The sequence below is a fragment of the Pygocentrus nattereri genome, chromosome 28, assembly GCF_015220715.1.
Source record: "Pygocentrus nattereri isolate fPygNat1 chromosome 28, fPygNat1.pri, whole genome shotgun sequence".
NCBI classification, from domain to species: domain Eukaryota; kingdom Metazoa; phylum Chordata; class Actinopteri; order Characiformes; family Serrasalmidae; genus Pygocentrus; species Pygocentrus nattereri.
In genome coordinates this window covers 5,210,887-5,237,663 of record NC_051238.1, presented here as the reverse complement: position 1 = coordinate 5,237,663, position 26,777 = coordinate 5,210,887, and the positions used below count along the sequence as shown (strand labels likewise).

The following is a 26,777-nucleotide window of genomic DNA, read 5'->3' as shown; positions in this document are numbered from 1 at the left end:
CTGACATATGAAGCTCTAAACGGCCCCTCAGTACCTGACTGAACTTATCTCTTATTATGAACCATCACACCTAAGTTACATCAGGGGTGCAGCCTTCTCATCCATAGCCCCCCAGCTTTGGAACAATCAAACAAGTCAGGACTAAAAACCCACTTGTTTAGTTGAGCCTTTGTTAATTAGTTTTCCCTGTTAGATAAAAGGATCTGGGGGTTCATGGTCATAGAATATTATGGTTAACTGGGAGTGATGGTGCTGTCGTCCCGCTGCTCTCATGCATTCACTCAAGTTTGTTGACGGTGGAGCGGAGGGGCACCGACATCTGCTGGAGTCACTACTGCACTCTGTTAACGCTATACTGTAATCACTCTCTCCTAACAAACCTAACCGTCTGTGTGTGTCTTCGCTGAGCTGAACAGCTGCCTTTCCTGTGCGGCCTGGTGCTGTTGCTTCATCTGCCTTGATTGGGTGCCCACTGCTCGCCAGCCTTCTCGACCGTTTCAGCCTTCTGGACCAGTCTGATTATGAAGGAGCTTCCTGCTGAGGATCACTGCGCAAACCTCAAGCTATTTAATCTCAGCCATTACTTCACCTGCCTCACGAAAGATCTAATTATAGACACTGCTTCCCCTGCCTCACAATGCTCTGAGTTCCTCTCATATTTACATTAACAGATCATTATTACAGGCTTCTGACAGCAGTCACTGATGTTCGTGGTCTTCTCTGTGATTCACTTCTAACAGTAGTTATTGGTTTTCACTGGTAACACCGACTGATTCTCATAGATCTGTTCCTCACTGTTACTCCGATAGACCTCTCACAGTAGTAATTAGTTATCATTATTAGGTTAATCCAAACACATTTTTTCCTCTTTTCTGAATTTGAATATTTTATACTAATGTTAAAACCCTGATCTGTGTTCATGTTACTCTTGTGTGATTATTTTGCAAAGTGGTGTCGACCAGCAGAGGATGGGTTCCCCTTTTGAGTCTTGGTTCCTCTCAAGGTTTCTCTTGCTCTTAGGGAGATTTTCCTTGCCACTGTTGCTCATTGGGACTGGATATTTCTGTAAAGCCGCTTTGTGACAACGCCTGTTGTAAAAAAAGGCTGTATATATAACCTTTGACTTGACCTGACTGCTTGCAAACACAACAATTTGTAGTGTTGTCTGCATTAATACAGTTTGATTTATTAATTAAGGAGTTCAAGCAGGGAAAGCACCCACCTTTGTAGTGCAGAGGGTTTATGACTGGAACTGAGAACTACTGAGCACTGGGGTCTTCACCTCAGTCAGTGTGGGTCAGGTTTTCTTATGTGGACAGCAGGGGGCGCTGCTGGGACAAAAAACAAACTTCAGCTGTTCTGTCAAACACTTTGAACTGAATTTTGAATGTGTGAAATGTGCTGTTAAAATATTATTATTATTATTATTAGGAGTAGGAGTAGGAGTAGTAGGAGTGGGAGTAGTAGGACTAGTAGGGGAAGTGGGAGTAGTAGGAGTAGTAGGGGAAGTAGGAGTGGGAGTAGTAGGAGTAGTAAGAATAGTAGTAGGAGTGGGAGTAGTAGTACATCCCTAATTCCAATGAAGTTGCGATGTTGTGTAAAACATAAAAACAAAATATGATGATTTGCAAATCATTTTCAACCCATATTTAATTGAATACACTACAAAGACAATATATTTTATATATATTATATTTACAATATATTTATATATATGTTCAAATGGATAAACTTTATTGTTTTTTGCAAATATTCACTCATTTTGAATTTGATGCCTATAACACATTCCAAAGAAGTTGGGACAGGGGCATGTTTACCACTGTGTTACATCACCTTTCCTTTTAACACTCAATAAGCGTTTGGGAACTGAGGACACTGATTGTTGAAGCTTTGTAGATGGAATTCGTTCCCATTCTTGCTTGATGTACAACTTCAGTTCAACATTCCGGGGTCTCCGTTGTCGTATTTTGCACTTCATAATGTGCCACACATTTTCAATGGGAGACGGTCTGGACTGCAGGCAGGCCAGTCTAGTACCAGCACTCTTTTACTACGAAGCCACGCTGTTGTAACACTTTTCCACTCTGCGTCAGTCCATCTCAGATGAGCTCGGGCCCAGAGAAGCCGGCAGCGTTTCTGGGTGGTGTTGATATGTGGCTTCACTTTGCATAGCAGAGTTTTAACTTTCACTTGTAGATGGAGCGACGAACTGAGTTCACTGACAGTGGTTTTCTGAAGTGTTCCTGAGCCCATGTGGGAATATCCGTTACAGAATGATGTCGGTTTTTAATGCAGTGCCGCCTGAGGGGTCGAAGGTCACAGGCATTCAGTGTTAGTTTTCACCTGTGGAATGTTCCAAACAGGTGTTTTTTGAGCATTCCTCAACTTTCCCAGTCATTTATTGCCCCTATCCCAACTTCTTTGGAACGTGTTGCAGGCATCAAATTCAAAATGAGTGAATATTTGCAAAAAACAATGAAGTTTAGTGTAGTGTAGTGTAGTGTAGTGTAGTGTAGTGTAGTGTATTCAACTGAATATAGGTTGAAAAGGATTTGCAAATCATCGTATTCTGTTTTTATTTATGTTTTACACAACGTCCCAACTTCACTGGAATTGGGGTTGTAATTGGAGGAGTAGTAGCTGTAGGAGTAGTAAGTGGAGTAGTAGTAGTAGCTGGAGGAGTGGGAGTAGCTGGAGTAGTAGTAGTAGCTGGAGGAGTGGGAGTAGCTGGAGGAGTAGGAGTAGTAGCTGGAGGAGTAGTAACTGGAGTAGTAGTAGTAGCTGGAGGAGTGGGAGTAGCTGGAGTAGTAGTTATTAGCTGGAGGAGTAGGAGTACTAACTGGAGGAGTAGGAGTGGGAGTAGCAATAGTAGTAGCTGGAGGAGTAGGAGTAGTAGTAGTGGGGGTGGGAGTAGGAGTGGGAGTAGTAGCTGGAGGAGGAGGAGGAGTAGCAGGAGTAGGAGTGGGAGTAGTAGCTGGAGGAGTAGTAGGAGTAGTAGGAGGAAGAGGAGTAGCTGTAGGAGTAGTAACTGGAGTAGTAGGAGTAGGAGTAGTAGTAGTAGCTGGAGTAGTAGTAGCAGAAGTAACTGGAGTAATAGTAATAGCTGGAGGAGTAGTAGTAGCATGAGGAGTAGTAGTAGCTGGAGGAGTAAGAGATGTAGGAGAAGTAGGAGCTGGAGGAGTAGTAGTAGCTGAAGTAGTAGTAGTAGTAGTAGTAGGAGTAGTAGCGGTAGCTGGAGGAGTAGGAGTAGTAGGAGAAGGAGTAGTAATAGGAGGAGTAGGAGGAGTATGAGAAGTAGTAATAGGAGTAATAGCAGCTGGAGTAATAGGAGTAGTTGTAGCAGCTGGAGTAGTAGTAGTAGTAGTAATAGGAGCAGTAGGAGAAGTAGTAGTAATGGGAGGAGTAGGAGTAGTAATAGGAGCTGGAGTAGTAGTTGGAGTAGTAGTAGTAGGAGGAGGAGCTGGAGGAGTAGGAGAAGTAGTTGGAGTAGTAGTAGTAGATAGAGTAGTAGCAGTAGTTGGAGGAGTAGGAATAGTAGGAGTAGTGGTAGGAGCTGGAGGAGTAGGAGTAGTAGGAGAAGTAGTAGTAATAGGAGGAGTAGGAGTAGTATGAGAAGTAGTAATAGGTGTAGCAGCTGGAGTAATAGGAGTAGTAGCAGCTGGAGTAGTAGAAGTAGGAGAAAATAGTAGTAATAGGAGTAGTAGTAGTAGATGGAGTAGTAGCAGTAGCTGGAAGAGTAGGAATAGTAGGAGTAGTAGTAGCAGCTGGAGAAGTAGGAGTGGTAGGAGAAGTAGTAGTAATAGGAGTAGTAGTAGTAGGAGGAAGAGCTGGAGGAGTAGGAGAAGTAGTCGGAGTAGTTGGAGTAGTAGTAGTAGATGGAGTAGTAGCAGTAGCTGGAGGAGGAAAGTAGCAGCTGGAATAGTCGGAGCTGGAGGAGTAGAAGTAGTAGGACAAGTACTAGTAATAGGAGGAGTAGGAGTAGTATGAGAAGTAGTAATAGGAGTAGTAGTAGCAGCTGGAGTAATAGGAGTAGTCATCACAGCTGGAGGAGTAGGAGCTGGAGGAGTAGGAGTAGTAGGAGAAGTAGTAGTAATAGGAGGAGGAGGAGTAGTATGAGAAGTAATAATAGGAGTAGTAGTAGCAGCTGGAGTAATAGGAGTAGTAGCAGCTGGAGTAGTAGCAGTAGGAGAAAATAGTAGTAATAGGAATAGAAGTAACAGCTGGAGTAGTAGCAGGAGCTGGAGTAGTAGTAGTAGTTGTAGTAGCAGCTGGAGGAGTATGAGATGTAGTAGGAATAGCTGGAGTAGTAGTAGTAGTAGGAGGAGGAGAAGTAGGACTAGCTGGAGGACTAGGAGTAGTACTAGCTGTAGCAGTAGGAGGAGGAGGAGGAGGAGGAACTGTAGTAGTAGTATGACAAATGTATAACTGCACTTCATATTGATTACACTTATTCCTCCACACTTATTCCTCCACATTGACTTCTTTCACAAATCAGCTTCGTAAGGCATGGGAATGAGATAATTAAGTTATGGCCATGATTTAGTGAAGCATGAAAATGAGATAATTAAATCATAGCCATGACGTAGTAAGGGAATGAGATTCTAATGTATGGCCACAACTTAGTAAGGTGTAGGAACAGAATTATAAGTTGTGGCAATGACTTAGTAAGGCACAGAAACGAGACAAATATGTCATGGCCATAACTAAGTAAGGAGGGGGAATGAGATCCTAATGCATGGCCACAACTTAGTATAGTGTAGGAACGAGATAATTAACTCATGGCAATGACTTAGTAAGGCATGGAAATGAGATAATTAAGTTGTTGCCATGACTTAGTAAGGTGGGATAACAAGATCCTAATGCATGGCCACAACTTAGTAAGGTGTGGGAACAAAATAATTAAGTTGTGGCAGTGACTTAGTAAGACATAGAAACGAGATAATTAAGTCATGGCAATGACATAGTAAGGCATGGAAATGGGATAATTAAGTTGTGGTCATGACTTAGCAAGGCAGGGGGAACGAGATACTAATACATTTTACATTTTACATTTTTACATTTTTTTACTAATACATAGCCATAACATAGTAAGGTGCGGGAATGAGATAATTAAGTTGTGGCAATGACTTACTTATCTTGTTTGCATGCCTTACTAAGTTGTGGTCATGACTTAGTAATGTGTGGGAACAAGATACTTAAGTCATGACCATGACTTAGTAAGACATGGGAATGAGAAGTCATGGCTAATCCTTGACCACAGCTTAACAAGGCATGACCTAACTCCCACAGCTTACGACGTTGTGGCTATGACTTATTAAGGTGTGGGAACAAGATAATTAAGTCATGCATTAGGATCTCGTTCCCATGCGTTAATACAGCTTGGCCACCCATTATTTTTATCTATACCGGATGTCACCAGCAGGGTTCCGTTTTTTTTTTAAACCTGCCACGAGCAGGGCTCTGTACCCATGCCTTACTAAGCTGTCTCCATGCATTAGGATCTCATTCCCACGCGTTAATCTGTTGTGGCCATGCATTGTTTGTATTTATGTAGGATGTCACCAGCAGGGTCCTGTATCACACAGACCTTCTGGTGGTTCTAGCTCATGGCTAAGAACCTTGTACTCCTTGAATTGACGTTTTCTGTTGATATCGTAAGTAAAAATAACTCTACATCCTCTACAGAAAACAAGCTTAAATATAATGTTTACTGCAGATTTTAGTTACTATTTATTTGCTGAGATTAACATACTGCATATTAATTAAAATCTTCAGAGTGTGTTAACGTCACTAAATCCAAAGCAACACGTCATTTGACCAGGGGTGCCCAAACCTTTGCACATGAACACACAACTACGGGGCCCGCTGATGACATCCTGTATAAATAAAAATAAAGCTTGGGAACGAGATAATTAAGTCCTAGGTCGATCCTAAGTCATGGCCATGATGTAATCATCTCATTCCCACGCCTTACTAAGTCGTGGCCACGCATTAGGATGTCGTTCCCATGCGTTAATAAGGCATGGACACGACTTAGTAAGGCATGGGAATGAGATCACGGCTCACTAAGTCGTGGCAATGCATTAGGATCTCGTTCCCGTCCTTTACTAAGTCGTGGTCACGACTTAATTACCTCGTTCCCACGCTTTACCAAGTCGAGGCCACGCATTATTTTTATTTATACAGGATGTCACCAGCGGGGCTCCGTACACAACCAATCAACCTGGCAAAATAGATCGCGTTTCATACGGATGGCACAGTGCCAGTGCCCCGGTGAACCCTCCTCCCGCGCTCTACTGCCTGGACTTTCATGCTTAAGCCCCCCTTGGCAAGTCGGTGTGAAGTCTGCTCGCAAACTGCTCTGCTAAACTGTCCTCGGTGGGCTGGTGAAAGAGGAGGTGGGGGGGTGTGTGAATCAGGGGGAGGATCCCTCTCGCGCACGCAGAGGTAAATCCTCTCACACCCTCCTCTCTCCTTCTCTCTCTCTATCTCTCTCTCCCTCTCCTGACTCTCTCCACGCTCGCCCCGCGGTTCAGCTCGGGCACGATGCCGCCTGTGGGAGCTCTGAGGCTGGCTGTGCTTTCCTCGCTGCTCTCCGTCTCTCTGCTCTTCCCGGAGGAGTCGCCTCTGCTGAAGCCCAAAGTCCTGATCGCCATCCTGGCCAGGAACGCGGCGCACAGCCTGCCGCACTACCTGGGCTGCATCGAGAGGCTGGACTACCCCAAGGAGAGAATCGCCATATGGTGAGAAAGTTTTAGTTTTTAAAACTTTGAAGAAGTTTACACAGTTTCCCCCAAACGGCGCACAGGGAACACCACAACCTGGAGGCGTTCTTACTGTTTATTCTCGGATGACACATTTTCACATTTTAAGGCAAAAAGCTTTCAGGTAAAAGGACTTTATTGTAGTGTAAAAGTTACAAGATACTGTCATACGCAGGTAGTCTGTCTAGAGGCTGCGCTGTAATAGTGGGCAACAGTGGTGCTGTTGGTGAATTGGTGCTGATAGTGGCGGCAGGGGTGTTGTTGATGGTGGGTGGGTTTTATTGGTGCTGTCGTTGACCGGTTTTGATTATGCTGATGGTGGTCCAGTGGTGGTGCTGTTGATAGATATGGTTGGTTGTGCTGTTGCTAGTGTTAGTGCTTTAGGTGTTGGTGGTGCTTTTGGTGGTATTAGTATTTTCGTTGCTGTTGGTGGTTTTGGTGTTGGTGGTGCTATTGGTGGTATTAGTATTTTCGTTGCTGTTGGTGGTTTTGGTGTTGGTGGTGCTTTTGGTGGTATTAGTATTTTCGTTGCTGTTGGTGGTTTTGGTGTTGGTGGTGCTATTGGTGGTATTAGTATTTTCGTTGCTGTTGGTGGTTTTGGTGTTGGTGGTGCTATTGGTGGTATTAGTATTTTCGTTGCTGTTGGTGGTTTTGGTGTTGGTGGTGCTATTGGTGGTATTAGTATTTTCGTTGCTGTTGGTGGTTTTGGTGTTGGTGGTGCTTTTGGTGGTATTAGTATTTTCGTTGCTGTTGGTGGTTTTGGTGTTGGTGGTGCTATTGGTGGTATTAGTATTTTCGTTGCTGTTGGTGGTTTTGGTGTTGGTGGTGCTATTGGTGGTATTAGTATTTTCGTTGCTGTTGGTGGTTTTGGTGTTGGTGGTTGTGTTTTGCTGTTTGTGATGTTGTTAGTGGTGTCAGTGTTTTTGGCTCTGGTGTTGGTTTTGGTGTTAGTGGTACTCTGGGTAAGATTAGTGCTGCTGCTGTTGGTGGTGTTAGACGTTTTGGCGTTAATGGTACTGTTGGTGGTATCAGAGGATTTGGGGCTATCAGTGTTTTTGTGGTTCTTGGTGGTTTTGGTGTTAGTGGTGCTGTTGGTAGTGTTGGTGTTTTTGACATTGTTAGTGGTATTAGTCATTTTGCAGCTGTTGATTGATGTTAGTGATGCTGTTGTTACCTGGGCAAGCTCCCTACACTACACCAATAAGGGTCCTTGGGCAAGACTCCTAACACCACCTTGGCCTCCCTGTGTAAAATGATCAAATTGTAAGACGCTCTGGATAAGAGCGTCAGCAAAATGCCAGAAATGTAAATGTAAAATGTAAATATTGGTGTTTTTGATAGTGTTTTTTGGTGTCAGTGGTCCTGTTGGTAGTTTTGGTGTTAGCGATCCTGCTGATAATATTAATGGTTTTGGTGGGTTTTTTTTGTTTGTTTGTTTTGGTGTTAGTGGTGATGTTATTGTTATTAGTGTTTTTGGGCTTTTGGTGTGGGTGGTACTGTTGTTAGTATTAGTGTTTTAGGTGTTGGTGGTGCTATTCTTTTAGGTGATGGAGGTATTATTGTTTTTCGCTCCTGTTGGTAGTTTTGGTGTAGCGATCCTGCTGATAATGTTAATGGTTTTGGTGGGGTTTTTTACTGGTGGGAGGGTTTTGGTTTTAGTGGTGATGTTATTGTTATTAGTGTTTTTGTCTCTGTTGTTGGTTTGGGTGTTAGTGATGCTCTGGGTTGTATTAGTGGCTCTGTAGTATTAGAATTTTTGATGTTTTTTGTTGATGTGAAATGTTAATGCCACTGTTGGTGGTATTAGTGTTTTTGGTAATGTTGGTAGTGTTATTATTTTTGACATTGTTGGTGTTATTAGTGTTTAGGGTGTGATTGTTGGTGTGGTTTAGTGTTAGTGGGGCTATTGTAACCATTATTGTTTTTGATGATATTGGTGTTTAGTGCCAGTGCTGCTGGTAATATTAGTGTTTTTGGGGATGTTCTTGGTGTTATTAATGGTTTTGAGGCTTTTAGTGGTGGTATTAATGGTTTTGGTACTGGTGATGTTTTTGGTGTTTGCGGTGCTTTTGTTATTGTAAGTGCTTTTGATACTGTTGGGGTTTTGGTGTCAGTGGTGCTGTTGGAAGTATTAGTGTTTTTGACATTGGTGGTGGTATTTGTGTTTTGGGGGCTGTTGTTGTTGGATTTGGTGTTGGTGGCGCTATTGTTACAATTATTGTTTTTGATAATGGTGGTTTTAGTGGCAGTACTGTTGTATTAATGTTGGTGGCTTTGGTGTTAGTGATTAGTGTTTTTTGATATTTTTGGTCTTTTTAGTGTCAGTGGTATTGTTTTTGGGGCTGTTAGTGGTAGCATTAGTGTTTTTGGTGCTTCAGTTGTCTGTGGTGGTGCCGGTGTTGTTGGTGTAATAGTGGTGGTGTTGGTCTGTGTTAGTACTGTTAGTGAGGCTGAGCTGCTGATGCACACAGTGGGGATCCTGTTAAAAAGTTGTCTCTAATGAAAGCCTTGAGCCAGCAGAGCATGAGGCGACCTGCTGCGCGTTTTTACGCGTGTCTGCCCGCTTTTAACTGCATGTTAAATGGAGATGAAAGGCATTTGCTGGCTCAGCAGCACAAGCTGTTTTCCTTCTCCAACATCAAAAAACAGCGCCCAGCCCTGAGCGAACCAGCAGGTAACTGAAGATGCAGTGTCTATGGTGCACAAGGTGCACATGTACATTAAATATGGTGCACATAGGCTGTGCAGGGTGCAGTGCATTTCTACCTGTAGACCTCTACCCAGGTTGCAATACAGGTATGCCTTTCTTCTACCCTTGGTGCACCTGGATGTCATGTGTAATTACAGCTCGATGACATAGCTTGGGAACATCTGGCAAAACACAAACGAGACTTCTTTTTAACACTGTTTGAGGTTTAAGAGTTGCATCCATTTGTCAAGCTGCTTTCATTTTATTTCTCAGTTTGTCCAGTTCACTCAATTGCATGCTTCCTCATTCATTCGCTTGTTCACTCAGTCACACACTTGTTTACTCACTCATTCACTCACTTGCCTCCAAACTCTTTACTAATTGCATGAGACTCTTTATTATGTTTTGTATACCTGCACATCTGTATTAGAATATTAGCAAGAGAAATGAGGGAGGAATCATGTCATTTTCTACAATACATTTTAAAAAAATAAAATCTTGACAAAACACAGTTGCGAGTTTTAAAGAGATTTGAGTTTTCATGTGTGTTGTTGATCATATTAAAATACAAGAAAATCTGAGAACATATTTTTGTGGGGCCTGTTTTGCCTTCCAAAGCCCTGCATGCACCCCTCTGCCATGAATAGGACTTAAAAAAAATTCATGTTAGGCAGAGGACTTTTTTCAAAACAATCATAAAACAATGTGTCAGGCATCAGACAGTGCATTCATCACCATAACTTTTTGTGAGGGAGCTCTTGGTGACTCTTCAGATGTCTGGTTCCCATCACCACCACTGTAATTTCTGACTCGAGCTTTTCACATCAAACCACTCCGAATGACTTTGCCTACATCCTAACCATTTCATTATGCAGAAAATCTGAACAAATGGTGGAGTTACCCTTTACTGTAAAGCTTTGTGTTAAATATTCATCAGAACATTTCACAAATTAGGCTGATCAGTTATCAGAGTCTCACATTATAGGAACTAAATAATCGGACTCAAACGTAAAACGGCCAGTTAATCACACATGGCTGATCACAGCAAGACACCTATCCGTCTCTCATCTACCCAAGCTAGCAGATCTGTAAATGTGAGCAGAATATTACCCATAAACAGCTTTGGCTTTGGAAGTTGAGGTTATTTAATAGCATTCAAGCTAGCTCTATCTTCAGAGCGTGGTGTTTTAATGAAAGAATAGGGCTGACGTTGGCTGGATTATGGTTTTGGGTTCAGTCTACATAAACCCTGTTGTTATGCCAGTGTGGGTCAGCGGTACTACTCTGTCAGTAAGTGTGTGCGCAGGATGTGTGTAGGATTGTCTCTGTAGGCAGGAGTGCTAATTTGATCTGATAAGAGGGGAGGACTAGCGTCAAGAGGCTATAGCCTACGTGCAATGCTAGCACCACATGGACGTTGCAGATTTCATGCATAAATCCAGGTGAATGAAGTACTCTCATGATACTTTACAACAAACAATATCATTAAAAGGAAATACATATGTGGACGCTTTGCAAAGTGGATAGTAGGGGAGCCCTCAGGGCCTTCTAGGCCTTCAGAGAAGACCTAATGGTTTTTGGAAATCAAAAACAAAATTACACATCTGTAACTTTGTTATTTTCAGTGGAATCATGCTGGTATTTCACCTCTGCAACTGTTACAGGACTAGTGTCCTGTTTGAATTGTTCAGTTTCAGATGGAAGAAAGTACTGAAAGTCAGGGATTGTTTTTCTCCATAGATATGTAAGTAAGTTGAGCTCTTTCATTAGTTAGGCCAGATCCTTTATTGCCCTGTCGCTCCACAGCTGAATCAGATCATTAGGTAAGAATAAAATAATCCTCCTTTACAGTAAAATAAAGCTCTGCTGATCCATCAAAACAGTTTAACAGTAAATGGTCTTAAATGCTGGAGTTAATGTAGAACTGCTAATTCACCCTTTAACCCTGAGGGTTGGCGTGCAGACTGCTGGTCGCCATAGCAACACAGACAATAATCTTGCCTAACTACATCAATAATGGTTAGTTTCCTGATACGTTTAATCTGCAGTGAGAAACTGCCGTTTATGGCATTTTAGATTTACATTTATGCCATTTTAGCAGACGCGCTTATCCAGAGCGACTTACAATTTGATTATATTACACAGGAAGGCCAAGGTGGTGTTAGGAGTCTTGCCCAAGGACTCTTATTGGTATAGTGTAGGGTGCTTGCACTGGTGGGGGCAAGTCGGAAAGCTGACTTCAGCCTTGTAAAAGTCTAATGTTGAGACATTTTACGAGAAACTGTTCTACTTTTGCTGAGACGTTTCCCAAGAAAAGCAGCTGTAGCTGCTGTGTATATGTGTGTGTGTATATATATATATATATATATATATATATATATATATATATATATATATATAAAATAGTCATAGCCTTTGTGAGCTCTACCTTTGTTTAGCTCTCCTAGCTCACATTTAGTTCTCAGTCAGGTCAAGAAGACAATTAACGTTGAGCTTACTCAAAGAAAGTGCTCCCTTATAAACCTGAATTGCTTAAGTTATCTCCTGAGCTTTAATTTATCCATCACTGATTCTCACCTGCAGGTTAGGACCTCCCCTATGCCCATAGCTTGGCTGAGTGTGAGGGGCCTCTTACTTCTTACTTCTTAATGGAAAGTTTAAGAACATTCTGCGTTTGTGCGTCGCGTCATAAAGGAAATTTATACCGTTCAACATGGTGGAGCAGAAACTGGTCTGCAGAGGAGATGAAGTTCATGCTCTGAGCTTTAAAAGATGGTGGTGGGACGGACGTCCAGCTTACGTCTCTCAGAACGCAACGTCTTGCTCTCGGCCTTCTTTAATAAGGACATGTGAAGGACGTTTTCCTGAGTCTGACGTCATTTTAAAGCAATTAAAAACTCAAGTACTGCTCACTGCTGCTCATCTCACTCTGACAGTCATGGTAACGTCTACAGTAAGCGGTTCTCTACGCATGCACATAATTTTGGATCTGATTACTTGTAGTGAGCATGTAAACAGAGATTTTCATCAGATTGTTGAGTAGAGTGAGCATAAACACCTCAGTCTTAATTTGTGATCAGAATGTGTAAACACAGACATTCCCAGCCAAAATGGTTGATTATCAGAGAAGAGCTTTAACAGTATAGATTGTTCAGTAAAAGGAAGGAGGTGCTCTTTTTTATTGTCTAATACAGAGTTTGCTTAGACTTTGGCATCCACATATGGGTTTATATCGTCTCGGTCGACAGTAAAAGTTTTGAAGGAACGTTCCACTCACAGTTGCAGTCACCAAAAAGCATAGAAATGATGATATAAAGAAAGAAGAGGTCAGTGACGGGGCTCAACGTGCTCCTCGATGTCAGACAGAGAGTGAATTGTTCAAGATTTTTTAGAGTGTGGTATGAAACATGTCAATATGTTTCAATCTTTCTATAACTGTGTGTTAATTGCTTGATCATCAGGAAACAGATCAGAAGTTTAAACCCAGTGATGTCACAGCTGTTCATAGTCAGGAGTCTGAGAGTACGAAGCATCCCCCAGCCAAAGCACAACATGTGACAGCAGGAGCTCTAACCTGCAGGTGGAAAATAGCCCTGAACAAACTGAGGGGGAGGTAGTAAAAAATTAAGCGATTTCAGTTCATAATTTGTTACATTTACATTTTTTAGGTAAATTCAACTTGAACTTTATTGTTGGCCTGCCTACGTCACTGAGTACAGCACTGCACCACCAGTGGAATATTCTGGAACAAACTGCTTGGATTAAATTAGACTTAGGGGGGGTTGCTGTTACACATGGCTGGTTTGATTAGATTAAAAGGAGCCCTGGGGTGATAGAGTAAGGTTCTTTAGAGCAGGTGAGAATGCAGCAATGTAGATCCTGTTGTGCACCAAATAAGTGAGCGTAGTATCCCTGCGGTGGTCAGTCAAGGTCTGGTGTGGTTCGATTGAAGCACGAACGTACAGTGGACCAAAGACCTCTCCACAGACACATTACTGACCCTGCTGGGGCATTAGGGCGTGTGGGTCTCATGAACATGTGCCGTTATTATGAGATCATCTACGTTACTCGCTTCATCTGGTCATTTTGTTTTTCTGTGTACATGTTAAATCATAATATGCCGAGTTTTCTACTTTTTATTAAAACAGTAATCCAGTCGAGGTTGTGTTTTCAGTAATTTTGCACTGTGGGAAAACCGTAGTAATGTACGGATGGCTTTTTGCTCTAGAGAGAAGGAGAGAAGGAAGAAGATGGAACGAGAGGCAGAAAGAAGGAAGAAAAGAGACAAAAAAGATGGAGAGAGAAGGAGAGAGACAGAACGAAGGAATAAGAGCGAGTGAGAGAGGAGAGACAGAAAGAAGGAAGAAGAGTGAGAGAGGAAGAAGAGGGATAGAGAGACAGAAAGAAGGAAGAAAAGAGACAGAAAAAAAGATGGAGCGAGAAGGAGAGAGAGAGACAGAAAGAAGGAAGAAGAGGGAAAGGAGTGAAGGAGAGAGGCAAAAAGAAGGAAGAAGTGGGAGCAAGAGAAAGAAGGGAAGAGAGGGAGAGAGAGAGAGAAAAGGAAGAGGGAGAGAAAGTGATAAAGAGGGAAAGAGAGGCAGAATAAGAGATAGAAAGAAGGAAAAAGAGGGAGAGAGGGAGGAGAGAGATGGGTTAAGAGTAAGAAAAACACAAACAGAGGACGGAGGTCAGAACAGTGAAACAGAGAGTGTGTGTGTGTGTGTGTGTGTGTGTGTGTGTGTGTGTGTGTGTGTCAGAGGGTCTCTCGAGCGTTTGCTGAATAAACAGAGGGTTTAGACAGCAGAGAGAGAGAGAGACGGACAGACAGACAAACAGAAAGAGAGAGAGAGAGAGGTGAGAGACTCTCACTGCCCTGCTAAAGAATGCTGGGAATTAGACGAAAGGATAGATGGGGGTGGAGGTGGAGGTGGGGGTTTTGGGGGGGTTAATAGTTACCCAGGGTCACTGTGAGCGGCTTAGCAATCCACATTCCATCAAACTACCACGGCACACAACCTTTCAACTGCAGTATCTGATCACTGATTCTCTCTCTCTCTCTCTCTCTCTCTCTCTCTCTCTCTCTCTCTCTCTCTCTCTCTCTCTCTCTCTCTCTCTCTCTCTCTCTCTCTCTCTCTTTCTCTCTCTCATATACACACACACACCACCCACCTGTGGTCAGACTGCTCACAGATCAGCCTATAGAGAGAGAGGGAGAGAGGAAGTATAGAGAGAGATTTGAATGAGCTTTGAAACAGAGAAACTAGACTTGAAGAGAAGACTAGACTGAGCTCTGTAGAGATAAAGCGAGAGAGAGAAAGAGAAGCAGAGAGAGATCAGACAGAGCTTTGAGAGAAAGAGACATGGTGAGAAGAGATCAGACTGAGCTTAGAGCTGAGAGAGAGAGGAAAGAAGGAAGGAAGTGTGGCTGTACAGAGAGGTGTTCCTGTAAAGAGACAGAGATTTCAGAATTACAAACATGTAGGATCACTAGGAATTGCTGTATTACCAGAGATCAGACTTTCATGTGAAAATTGACATGTGTGTGTGTGTGTGTGTGTGTGTGTGTGTGTGTGTGTGTGTTGGAGTCCAGGATAGAATCTCCTAAGGCTCAACTTTAATCACTGATGCACTGAATCACAATTGATTTACTGCCAGTAACACAGAACAGCACATGATGGGTTTGATTCAAACGTGTTTGATCTGGAGTAACTAGGGATGAGACTGATTAAGACCATGTGTGTTCCTGAAAGGTTTCATACTACAGTGCTGGACATGGATTAGTTTTACCAGAGGAGGATCTGTAATATTATTCTGCGCGATTGGCTTTTTTTGATCAGGATACAGAATCTGTGTAATTTTCCTAATTCCCACAGATTTAATAGCAGTAATAACATGGTACATGGCTTTGTCTGTATGCTAATTAGTTTGAGGTGGATTGGAAGATTCATACTGGATTAAAATCACTCCACAATTATTACCGTCAGACTGTAAAACTACACACACTGCAGATTCATACTGGATTAAAATCACTCCACAATTATTACCATCAGACAGTAAAACTACACACACTGCAGATTCATACTGGAATAAAATCACTCCACAATTATTACAGTCAGACTGTAAAACTACACACACTGCAGATTCATACTGGATTAAAATCACTCCACAATTATTACAGTCAGACTGTAAAACTACACACACTGCAGATTCATACTGGATTAAAATCACTCCACAATTATTACCATCAGACGGTAAAACTACACACACTGCAGATTCATACGGGATTAAAATCACTCCACAATTATTACCATCAGACAGTAAAACTACACACACTGCAGATTCATACTGGATTAAAATCACTCCACAATTATTACCATCAGACGGTAAAACTACACACTGCAGATTCATACTGGATTAAAATCACTCCACAATTATTACCGTCAGACTGTAAAACTACACACACTGCAGATTCATACTGGATTAAAATCACTCCACAATTATTACCATCAGATGGTAAAACTACACACACTGCAGATTCATACTGGATTAAAATCACTCCACAATTATTACCATCAGACGGTAAAACTACACACTGCAGATTCATACTGGATTAAAATCACTCCACAATTATTACAGTCAGACTGTAAAACTACACACAGTGCAGATTCATACTGGATTAAAATCACTCCACAATTATTACCATCAGACTGTAAAACTACACGCTGCAGATTCATACTGGATTAAAATCGCTCCACAATTATTACAGTCAGACTGTAAAACTACACACTGCAGATTCATACTGGATTAAAATCACTCCACAATTATTACAGTCAGACTGTAAAACTACACACTGCAGATTCATACTGGATTAAAATCACTCCACAATTATTACAGTCAGACCGTAAAACTACACACACTGCAGATTCATACTGGATTAAAATCACTCCACAATTATTACAGTCAGACTGTAAAACTACACACTGCAGATTCATACTGGATTAAAATCACTCCACAATTATTACAGTCAGACTGTAAAACTACACACACTGCAGATTCATACTGGATTAAAATCACTCCACAATTATTACAGTCAGACTGTAAAACTACACACACTGCAGATTCATACTGGATTAAAATCGCTCCACAATTATTACCGTCAGACTGTAAAACTACACACACTGCAGATTCATACTGGAGTAAAATCACTCCACAATCATTCTTGTCAGAATATAAACCCCACATACACATTCCAAGGGCTTCACCGTTGTGACGTTAATGTAATTTCACGGTCCACAATGGCCAGGCACAGATGTTTCACCTAGAGGTTGTGAGTCACCTTTGTTGGAATGAAGGGCATTCTGGGTATTTGAGTGTGTATGCAGAGGCATGTTGGATAACACTGAGGATTTAAACAGTTTAACCACAGATAGAGACTGAATGTCAGCTGTGGACCTGTGAGTAATTATGTTTACCTCATTGTTGCTGGATCTCTCTCTCTCTCACAGAGAGAAAGAGAGAGAGAGAGAGGGAGAGAGAGAGGGAGAGAGTCCTGTGCTGTATGTGCATTTGTTTTGAATGTGCAGATCACTGCAGTTGTAAGAAAACCTCAGATTTCCTATCCTGTGGCTTTAAAAGATGAAGTGAAAGTCATTTTGGGCCATTTCTGTGGATCTGTGAGTAATTATGTTTAGCATTAGTGTGTCTTAACGTACAAGTACAGGGTAAAAAATTTAATATAAATGAAAACGCAGACTTACTTTGCTCTGCTTTAAGCTTTAGCTCAGCCATAGTCACTTTTCTCGCATCTCCAGCAGGAAACTTTTCCATAAAAGTAGAAAAGCTGCTTGTAAAATGTCTCTCAACATTTAATGAAGTCCAATTTTTGTTTGAATTTTCCCATTCCACCTTAAATAAACCACAACCTTCTAAACATGCACTCCATTGCTCCTGTAAATGTATGGGGACAGTCATGGGCTGGGTGTCAGGGAACCAGCCCTGTGACCGGAAGGTCGCCGGTTCGAATCCCATAGCTGACAGCACATGACTGAGGTGCCCTTGAGCAAGGCACCTAACCCCCAACTGCCCCCCAGGCACTGCGGATAGGGCTGCCCACCACTCCGGGCAAGTGTGCTCACTGCCTCCTGTGTGTGTGTGTGTGTGTGTGTGTGTGTGTGTGTGTGTGTGTGTGTGTGCTCACTAGCATGTATGTGCTACGTTAACTGCTGTGCCATTTAAGGTGGAACAGGACAATTTGATCCAGAAGCTGATATCAGCCGTGCAACTTTTTTTCAGTGTTCGACAGTTTCTCGTCGCAGATTAAACGGATCCGGAAACCAACTGGAGTGATTTTAAATGTAAAGAAGTCAATTTGTCTCCAGTGTGGTCTTCAGGGTTAAAGGGTGAATTAGCAGCTCTACATTAACTTCAGTGTTTAGGACCATTTATTGTTAAACTGTGTTGAAGGAGAGCTTTATTTTACTGTAAAGGAGGATTATTTTATTTTATCTCCAGAGCCGCATGTTGCCGACCCCTGGTCTAGTGTGTGTGTCTAAGTGAAACACAATATTTAGTTTTTAGAGAACTCTCCTTTCTCCAGTCCAGATCCTCTCCTGCTCTCTGTTCTGCTCCAAGGCTCTCCACAAAGCACAAATATGTGCTGTACTGAACCTGAACCAGACCCAGATTGAAACCCGCAGCCGTGTCCATTCCAGCCCTAATCATCTCCATCCACCTACCTGGCCCTGCTTATAAAGCCCAGAGAGAAAGAGCCAATCTGGGCTTCAGCTCATCAAGGCAGCTGGCCACTGGCCTTCAGAGAGCTTAGAGGAGAAGATGGTGAGCATTAGGTTTGCAATGATTGGCAAAGTTAACGTTGTTAACGACTGATCAATACTGAAAGGAAGATATGAGAATTGTGGGCACATTCTGATGTTTTTATGTGCATATCTATCAGTGCAGACACTGATTCTGATATTTGAGGATTTACAAAATGTAGGTGTTAGTGTAGGTATCATCTTGTATTTGCATTAAAGAGAAATGTGATGTTTTGTGGGGTTACAAATAAAGTAAAATTAATAAAATGCAGAAATTTAGCAGAGTAACGCAGCATCACCTAAACATTCTGCTCTTTTGGAATACAGTAAATATATCATCATGTAGGTTTAAATTAACAGTAAAGTCTTAATGTCTATGTTGCTAATATTTGCTGAATATTATATTGCGGTAACTGTCTTCAAATCATCATTACAGTGTAGTGACCGATATTACTTGTCGAATGAGGAAGACAACAAGCTAAAAGGTGAAGTTAGCAAGGTAGCTGCTTGCCCATCTAGATACACTATATGGACTCACTGAATTCAGGAAATTCATTCATGGCATTGGTTTCCATGGCCGAGCAGCTGTAGGCAGGCCTTACCAAGCAGAATGACCAGCGTTGGATGGAGTGGTGTAAAGCATGATGCCACTGGACTCTGGAGCAGTGGGAATGTATTCTTTGGAGTGGTGAATCATGCTTCTCTATCTGTCAGTCTGATGGGCCAGTCTGGGTTTGGCGAATGCCAGGAGAACGTTACCTGCCTGACTGCGTTGTGCCAGCTGTAAAGTTTGGTGGAGGAGGGATGATGCTATGGGGTTGTTTTTCAGGGGTTGACCTAAACCCTTAGTTCCAAAATCTTGTAGAAAGATTACCAGAAGAGTGGAAGCTGTTAAGCTGCAAAGGGGGACCAACTCCATATTAATGCCTATAGATTTAGAATGGGATGTCATATAAGTTCCTATAGGCATCCTCGTACTTTTGTCTATATCGTCTATTTTACCTCAGTTTGGCTTCTTTTCTAAGAGGAAGGGTTAAAATCATGTCTCTGGGGTCCACTCTGCTGAACAGAGCTTTGAGTGATGGTAGGTTCAGTGACTGGGCAAAGCGAGAGACACAGTAGATTGATTAGGATTAGTTGAATAACCAGTGTTAGTTGATAGACTGATCGATTATAGAAATCATTGGCTGCGGCTGCTTGAGGAAAAGGCAGAGCAGCAAGAGGAAGGCTGATGGTTTTAGGAAAGATCTACTGATGCTCCAGTCCTGAGTTTTTCCTTGAATAAATGGCATTAATTACAATATATTTATAATAATAAAAAAAATTGCTTGACAGTCCTGTTTTTAAAGTGTCCGTATCCAGGAAAAAAACTATTTATCTATCTCATGCTTTTTTTTTAAAATAGAAATGTAATGTAAATTTTAAGCCTTGTGTTTTCCAAAATTGTGTAATCAAAAATTGACTTTGTCAGTAATCCAGTCAGTGTGTTTATATGCACTTGGATAATCAGATAAAGGGGAAACTCTGGGTCTACATGAGTCAGACAGTAATCGGATTTCTGCTTTACAACCAGCCAATAAACTCTCAGAAGAAGATGTAACGTGAACTCAAACTTCATACCGTGCCTTTTATTTTTTTAAACCATGGCGCTGCTTTACCTGAAAATATGAACATACATCACTTAGAATATGAAGAATATTTAAATCCTTTTCGTCAGGCATGTATTTGTTCTCAGCATCACTCAAAGTGTTTTCCTGCGTCTCATGACGACACTGCTCACTTTTTTCTGGTACCGTAGTCTGTTTTTTCACATGCGCACACTGAGAAATCTGAAAGAAATCAGAGTAAAAGTTTATATGCACTGAGAAATTTGATTACTGAACTAAAATCCAGCCTCTTCATCAGATTTCTTAATCGGATTTCTAGATCAGAGTATGGTGTTCACATGACTATTTGAATAATCGGATAACGGCAGAAATCTGATTCAGGTCATTATTGAGAGCATGTAAAAACACTCATTGTTAAAATTTCTATTACATTCTCTCTGTAGTCCATACAGCCCACATATTGACACTACGCTGCAACAGCCTGTTTCAAATGGAACTTTTCTGTGTCACAGAAACCAACATATTTACAGTTGGGATTAAACAATACAGGGCAGCCCATCACAACAGAGCTCTTATACATTAATCAGTCTTAAAGGCAGTCTAATGAAAAAGTGTTTAATTCTAGGGAAGTGCAGGAAACCTGTCGTAGACTCTGAGTTATGACAGTTTATAAAACCACACAAACATCAAGTGGCTCTCGAGGGAAAGAATTAAAAACAAATAAATGTAGAAAATGAGCCCCTTAAACTGGGGATGTTCTGTCATTTTGTTCTATGACACATCTCTCTTGAGCCATAAATTATTGTTGAATAAACGTTAGTCATGCATGCCTGTCTACAGCTGCGCAGGAACAATGACCGTGGCATTCAAGAGAGAGGGTGAGAGAGAGAGAGAGAGATGGTGAGAGAGAGAGTGAGAGAGAGAGAGAGGGTGAGAGAGAGTGAGAGAGAGAGAGGGTGAGAGAGAGTGAGAGAGGGTGAGAGAGAGATCGATTCGAGACTCAGAATGTGGGGAGGAGAGGACGGTCAGACCATGTTCATGCCTCTGTTTTTCATAAGCATTCTTATGAAACACATATAAAAAGCTGAAGAGCTTGGATAGGCCATAAACAACAGTGTCCCCTTTAACTAATTAAGATCTGCCCCCAAAGTAGTCAGGCTGAGAGTGTGTCCACTTTGGTCAGTAATAAGGATCAGCATGTGGGCTTGGGGCTTTCTGTGTGCTGCTGTGTTTCCTATCAATGTATGAGAGAAGCTCCATGCTGCCCTTATTGTTAGATTCATAATACCTCGCAGTGTCTAAACCAGGGGTCGGCAACATACGCCACTTTTACTGCTCTGTTGTGGCTCCATGGCATAACTAGATTAGTAGGTACAAATAAAATAATCCTCCTTTACAGTAAAATAATACAACAGTCTCGCCTAGCTAGTAGCTAAAGAAGCCAAAGTCGCTTCTCGTTCGATTTTTCCCGTTCTGCCTTAAATGGTGCAGCAATTACATTCTGGTGCCATTTAGGGTGGAGCAGGAAAACTCGAATGAGAAGCTGGCGAATGAGAAACAACTTCAGCCTCGTAAAAAGTCGACTGTCGAGAGACGTTTTACAAGAAACTGTTCTACTTTTGAGGAAAAGTTTCCTGCTGGAGATGCGAGAAAAGCAGCTGTAGCTGAGCTAAAGCTTAAAGCAGAGCAAAGCAAGTCTGTGTTTTCGTTTATGCTCTATACGTTTAGCCTGTACTAGTACATCAGCACATACTGAGACATATTTACAGCCAAGGTGGTTTGATTATTGTTGAAAGGTTAAAATGGCTCTTCTCAACATTTGGCTTTCTGACCCCTGATCTAAGCTAAAGCCCAGGCTTGTAAAGCTAACTAAACAAATCACATGGTTAACAGAACATGTGAAAATAATCAGTATTTAGGCGAGGCTGATCTCGGACAGCTTGAGTGTTGAGGAGACAGAGTCACGTGATCATCCAAGGGGTTATGGGAATTGGAGTCCTTGCTGGAGGGACGAGTGACACGTAATTCCAGGCGTGTTCTTTTTTAGTTTTCTGTTTTCCACAGCCTTTATTAAAATGTGAAAGTACTGTTTAGATGGTGAATTTTATCTGATTCTAACTTGTTAATAAAAGAAAGAATATTAAATATTGTCAAATAAGTTGCATGTCATGAAAAGTCAAATATCGTGAAATTTTATTTTGCCACATTTTGTTTTTTTTTATATCCACAAAACATGTAATTTAACTGGGAGTATTTAGCTGCAGTGCCACACTAACTAACTTACTTCAAAAGCAAACTTCAGACCCCAAACATCTCCACATATGGGATAGGAGGAAAAACTTTCGCTTTAACCTGTAAAAATGAGGGAGGAAGAATAAAAGGATAAGGGATGTGGTAAACTCTGTCTGTGTCGCATGGGACCAGTGACTGCAGTGATTTAGTGCAAAACCTTCAAAAACAAACGCGTTTAGATGGAAGAAGCCATCCTTGCCAGTGTGTGCAAATGTGATCATGAGATGTGCCCATGCTGATCTCATACACACTAACCTGGAGGTGAAACAGACCACAATTCAGTCGAATATTCTGCAGAACGCATCACTGTGAAACAAATGCAGGAGAGCAAACAGAGGCTGCTTTTTAAGCCACAGGAGCACAAAACCCTTAGCAGCAATATTAGGCTATACACAGTAGCAAGGCATTTCACAGTGTATCGAAAATTCAACACCTTTTCAAAACTGCAGTTTGGCAGACGGTTCAGTATTCTAGCTTATAATGCTATATTTAAATAAGTGGGCATCAGGCCAACGTTGTATTTTCCCTGCATTCGTGAAAATGAGGCGCCAAAAAGTGCTTTCTGGAGCATTGGCATAGAAGAACCCAAAGAGCCTTTCAGTGTAGGCCTTCATGGACCTCTGAATGTTAGAGCCAGGTGTTTTGGACCCAAACTCTGAGCAGGACCAGGATTGGACACCCCTTGCGTAGAGAATGTGTTAGATTATTTTCATTGAGAACATCAACAAACATATGAATTAACCAGGGTTCATGCAACTATATGTCCAAGGATGTTTCAGGAGCTTTTATAGTCTTTGGTCTGTATGGTAATGAAGTACATTGAGGATGACCCTCATTTACAATGTAGCCAATCACATTACAAGGGACTGAAAAAGTTCAAATGAAATTTGCCAACTGAAACAAACGAAAATGTGTTAAAATGAAGTAAATATAGAAAAATCAAGTTATTTACTAGAACAGATAAATACAAAATGTAACGTCAAATAAACCAGTTGCAATAAAATATTAAAATAAAATCAATAAAATTCATATAAAATAATAATAATAATAACAATAGTTACTACTACTACTAATAATAGTCATAATCATAATAATAGAAATCTGATTACTGAGCTAAAATCCAGCCTCTTTATCAGATTCCCTAATCAGATTTCTAGATCAGAGTGTGGTGTTTACATTGCCATTTGAACGATCAAATAACTACAGGAATTCGATTGTGATCGGATTGTTGAGAGCATGTAAACGCACTCAGTGTGAGCTTTGGGTTTAAAAAGAAATTGAAATATGCCATAAACATTCATAATCAATGCATCCCTAGTGACACCAATGCTAATATAGATAATAAAATCTATTAATAAGCCTTTTTTAAAAGCTGCACTTTGTAAGTTTTGGGGATTGGGAGACCTCTCTGGTGGAAATATGTAATTGCACCCAACATGTGGAAAAACATTTTGTAACATGGGTTGTGCATCGGGCCCGCACTTTGAATGGATGAATCTCATGATTGCCATTCAAAGAGAATTCAGTCTAAAATTGGTGAATCTTCCAAGGATGTGAGTGAATTATCTCCTGTGTCATCACATCTTCCTCAGTCTAATGCTGATGTGTGAAGACCTAAACATTGAAATGGCTGTTTCTGAGGCTGTGTGTGTGACATTAGATGTATGATGTGGTCCGAAAAATGTGGGGGGAAAAAGACGCCTCTGACTTTAAATGATTATTTCAGGATTTACAGTGTAGCACACACCATATTTTAACCTCTTTTTTCATCCTAAATCAGTACCTCTTTCAAAAATCTTACGTTTTGCTGCTTTCATGGTTTACAGTGTGCAGAAATGTAGGCAGGTGTGTAGAGTGGAACTTAGAGAGGAGAAAAGATCAACATTAAGTTTTTAAAAACGGTGTTGGTGTGTGAACATTACTGAATGACAAGCAAGGGAATAGCGGTATGTGTGTGTGTGTGTGTGTGCGTGTGTGTGTGAGGTGATTTGTGTTGACCACACGAGTGGTCATGTGGAATTTGACTGCAGATTTTATGAGCTCCCCCCTCATCCTCAACCTAAAGACAGCCACGTCAGCACACGCACATACACAACCAACCTGGCAGGGTTAACGCTACACTGAGGCCTGTGCTCCTTAAAAAATACATTATACAGTCACATGCAAAAGTTTGAAATCCCCCGCCATGTGACGTGCTTTGTGTATTTTCTTCAGGAAAAAATAAATAAATGGCATTTCTGCTAAATTTAAGATTAAAAAAAGATTTTAAGATATTTGAAAAAAAATTAAAAAAGTAAAATATAAAAATGTGCTGTACCTTTTGCACAGGTGAATGAGAGAAGGTGTGCTGCAAGGCAAGTTAACCCACCCTGCTCAAAAAAACTGCTGGTCTGGTGATGGTTTAGCTGATCTAGTGTTGGTTTAGTTGGTCTAGTGTTTATTTTATCTGGTCCAGTGCTGGTCTGGTTCTGGTTTAGCTGTTCTAGTGCTTGTCTGGTGCTGGTTTAGCTGGTCTAGTGCTGGTCTAGTGCTGGTCTAGTGCTGGTTTAGCTGGTATAGTGCTGGACTGGTGCTGATGTAGCTGATCTAGTGCTGGACAAGTACTGGTTTAGCTTATGTAGTGCTGGACTAATGCTGATTTAGTTGCTCCAGTGCCGGTTTAGCTGGATTTATGGTGGTTTAGCTGATCTAGTGCCGAACTAGAGCTGGTTTAGCTGATCTAGTGCTGGTCTGGTGCTGGTTTATCTGATCTAGTGCTGGACTAGTGCTGGTTTAGCTGATCTGGTGCTGGTTTAGCTGATCTACTGCTGGTTTAGCTGGTCTGGTGCTGGTTTAGCTGATCTAGTGCTGAACTAGTATTGGTTTAGCTGATCTAGTGCTGGACTCATGTTGGTTTAGCTGGATTTATGGTGGTTTAGCTGATCTAGTGCCGAACTAGAGCTGGTTTAGTTGGTCTGGTACTGGTTTAGCTGATCTAGTGCTGGTCTGGTGCTGGTTTATCTGATCTAGTGCTGGACTAGTGCTGGTTTAGCTGATCTGGTGCTGGTTTAGCTGATCTACTGCTGGTTTAGCTGGTCTGGTGCTGGTTTAGCTGATCTAGTGCTGAACTAGTATTGGTTTAGCTGATCTAGTGCTGGACTCATGTTGGTTTAGCTGGATTTATGGTGGTTTAGCTGATCTAGTACCGAACTAGAGCTGGTTTAGTTGGTCTGGTGCTGGTTTAGCTGATCTAGTGCTAGTCTGGTGCTGGTTTATCTGATCTAGTGCTAGACTAGTGTTGGTTTAGCTGATCTAGTGCTGGTTTAGCTGATATAGTGCTGGACTAGTGTTGGTTTAGCTGATCTAGTGCTGGACTGGTTCTGGTTTAGCTGATCTGGTACTGGTTTAGCTGATATAGTGCTGGACTAGTGTTGGTTTAGCTGATCTAGTGCTGGTTTAGCTGATATAGTGCTGGACTAGTGTTGGTTTAGCTGATCTAGTGCTGGACTGGTTCTGGTTTAGCTGATCTGGTACTGGTTTAGCTGATATAGTGCTGGACTAGTGTTGGTTTAGCTGTTGTAGTGCTGGAGTAGTGCTGGACTAGTGCTGGTTTAGCTAGTCTGGTGCTGGTTTAGCTGGCCTAGTGCTGGACTGCTGCTGGTTTGGTTGTCCTGTTGTTGGTTTAGCTGGTCTGGTACTGGTTTAGCTGTTTTATGCAGGTTTGTGCTGATCTAGTGGTGGTCTTACAGTGGTTTAGCTTGTTAAAGCAGCTTAACCGGCACCAGACTAGCACAAATGTGCATAAACCATCTTACCGGCTGAACATCACAGGATCCCAGCTTACACTGCTGCACAATTAATTGACATCATAAGACTGACAACCACAACAAAGCACCTCAAACACACCAGCAAGCTTTGTAAAAGTGGTAGCTTAGTAGCTTTGGCAGTTTTCGGCTACAGTTTGACTAGCTGGTGTTGGTATATAACATAGAGTATAGAGTTAATGGTTTAATGGTAGGCCTGCTTTCATGTAACGTCACATCATTGTGCAGGGGCGTTAGCTTGCTTATAGCATGTATGTAGCAGTATTTATATTTTCACTGCTGATGAACCTTGTAATTCAGAGGATCCCATGATTTAAATGTGCACATGACCAATTGTAGTTTGTCTTTGGCTTTGGTGCATTTTAGTTCACTACAGACCACAATGATGATTTTCAATAACATCATTCATTTCTGTGATGGAGAAAACCAGCTTTGACCAGGAGGTCCTAATATGGGTATGACGCATGACTTTGGTGGGACATAAAATTAATGCGTGGTTGCTCAGATTTTTTGACTGCAGTATCACTGTGGTTGCATTTAAAATTGCACATGTTTGGATACAGTAGGCTTTATCCGATTTCTGTCCCTCGCTGCCACGTCCTGAAAAGGGATGCTCCACCCCAGACACGCACACAGTAAAATGGTGTAGATGGCACCAGGCCTTCATTAGAGCACCTCAAAATGACCAGACCAATCATTCGTCTCTTCAACATCAAACCCTGCCTTTTACTGGGTATTAAAGCTGCAGGCTGTCAGCGTTTCCCCCTCAGCGTAAAACAACAGAGCCTTTGTGTCAGAGAAAATTGAAG

At 41.7% G+C, this 26,777-nt stretch overlaps 2 protein-coding genes across 2 annotated transcripts in view; one reads left to right on the top strand and one right to left on the bottom strand.

Moving 5' to 3' along the window:
- Positions 1–1,469: 1,469 nt before the first annotated feature.
- Positions 1,470–5,470, bottom strand: LOC119262647 (prisilkin-39-like). Its single transcript, XM_037535627.1, has 5 exons — positions 5,467–5,470; positions 3,959–4,397; positions 2,837–3,658; positions 2,609–2,781; positions 1,470–1,570 (listed from the first exon to the last, which is right to left on the bottom strand). The coding sequence occupies exons 1-5, from the start codon at positions 5,468–5,470 to the stop codon at positions 1,470–1,472; spliced, it is 1,539 nt and encodes a 512-aa protein (XP_037391524.1).
- Positions 5,471–6,546: 1,076 nt separating this feature from the next.
- Positions 6,547–26,777, top strand: part of colgalt2 (collagen beta(1-O)galactosyltransferase 2) — a 60,283-nt gene continuing 40,052 nt past the window's right edge. Inside the window, exon 1 of the mRNA XM_017717799.2 lies at positions 6,547–6,743. Coding sequence (XP_017573288.2) covers positions 6,547–6,743 — 197 coding nt within the window. The remainder of the gene's footprint in view (positions 6,744–26,777) is intronic.

What these genes read in the sequence shown, in the direction of transcription:
- LOC119262647 (XM_037535627.1), bottom strand. An exon ending in TCCTACTCCTCCTATTACTA is followed by an intron (nt 3,659 to 3,958) that starts GTACTTGTCCTA and finishes CTACTACTCCAG; the next exon opens with CTGCTACTACTCCTATTACT. An exon ending in CACTCCTACTCCTCCAGTTA is followed by an intron (nt 2,782 to 2,836) that starts GTACTCCTACTC and finishes CCACTCCTCCAG; the next exon opens with CTACTACTACTACTCCAGTT.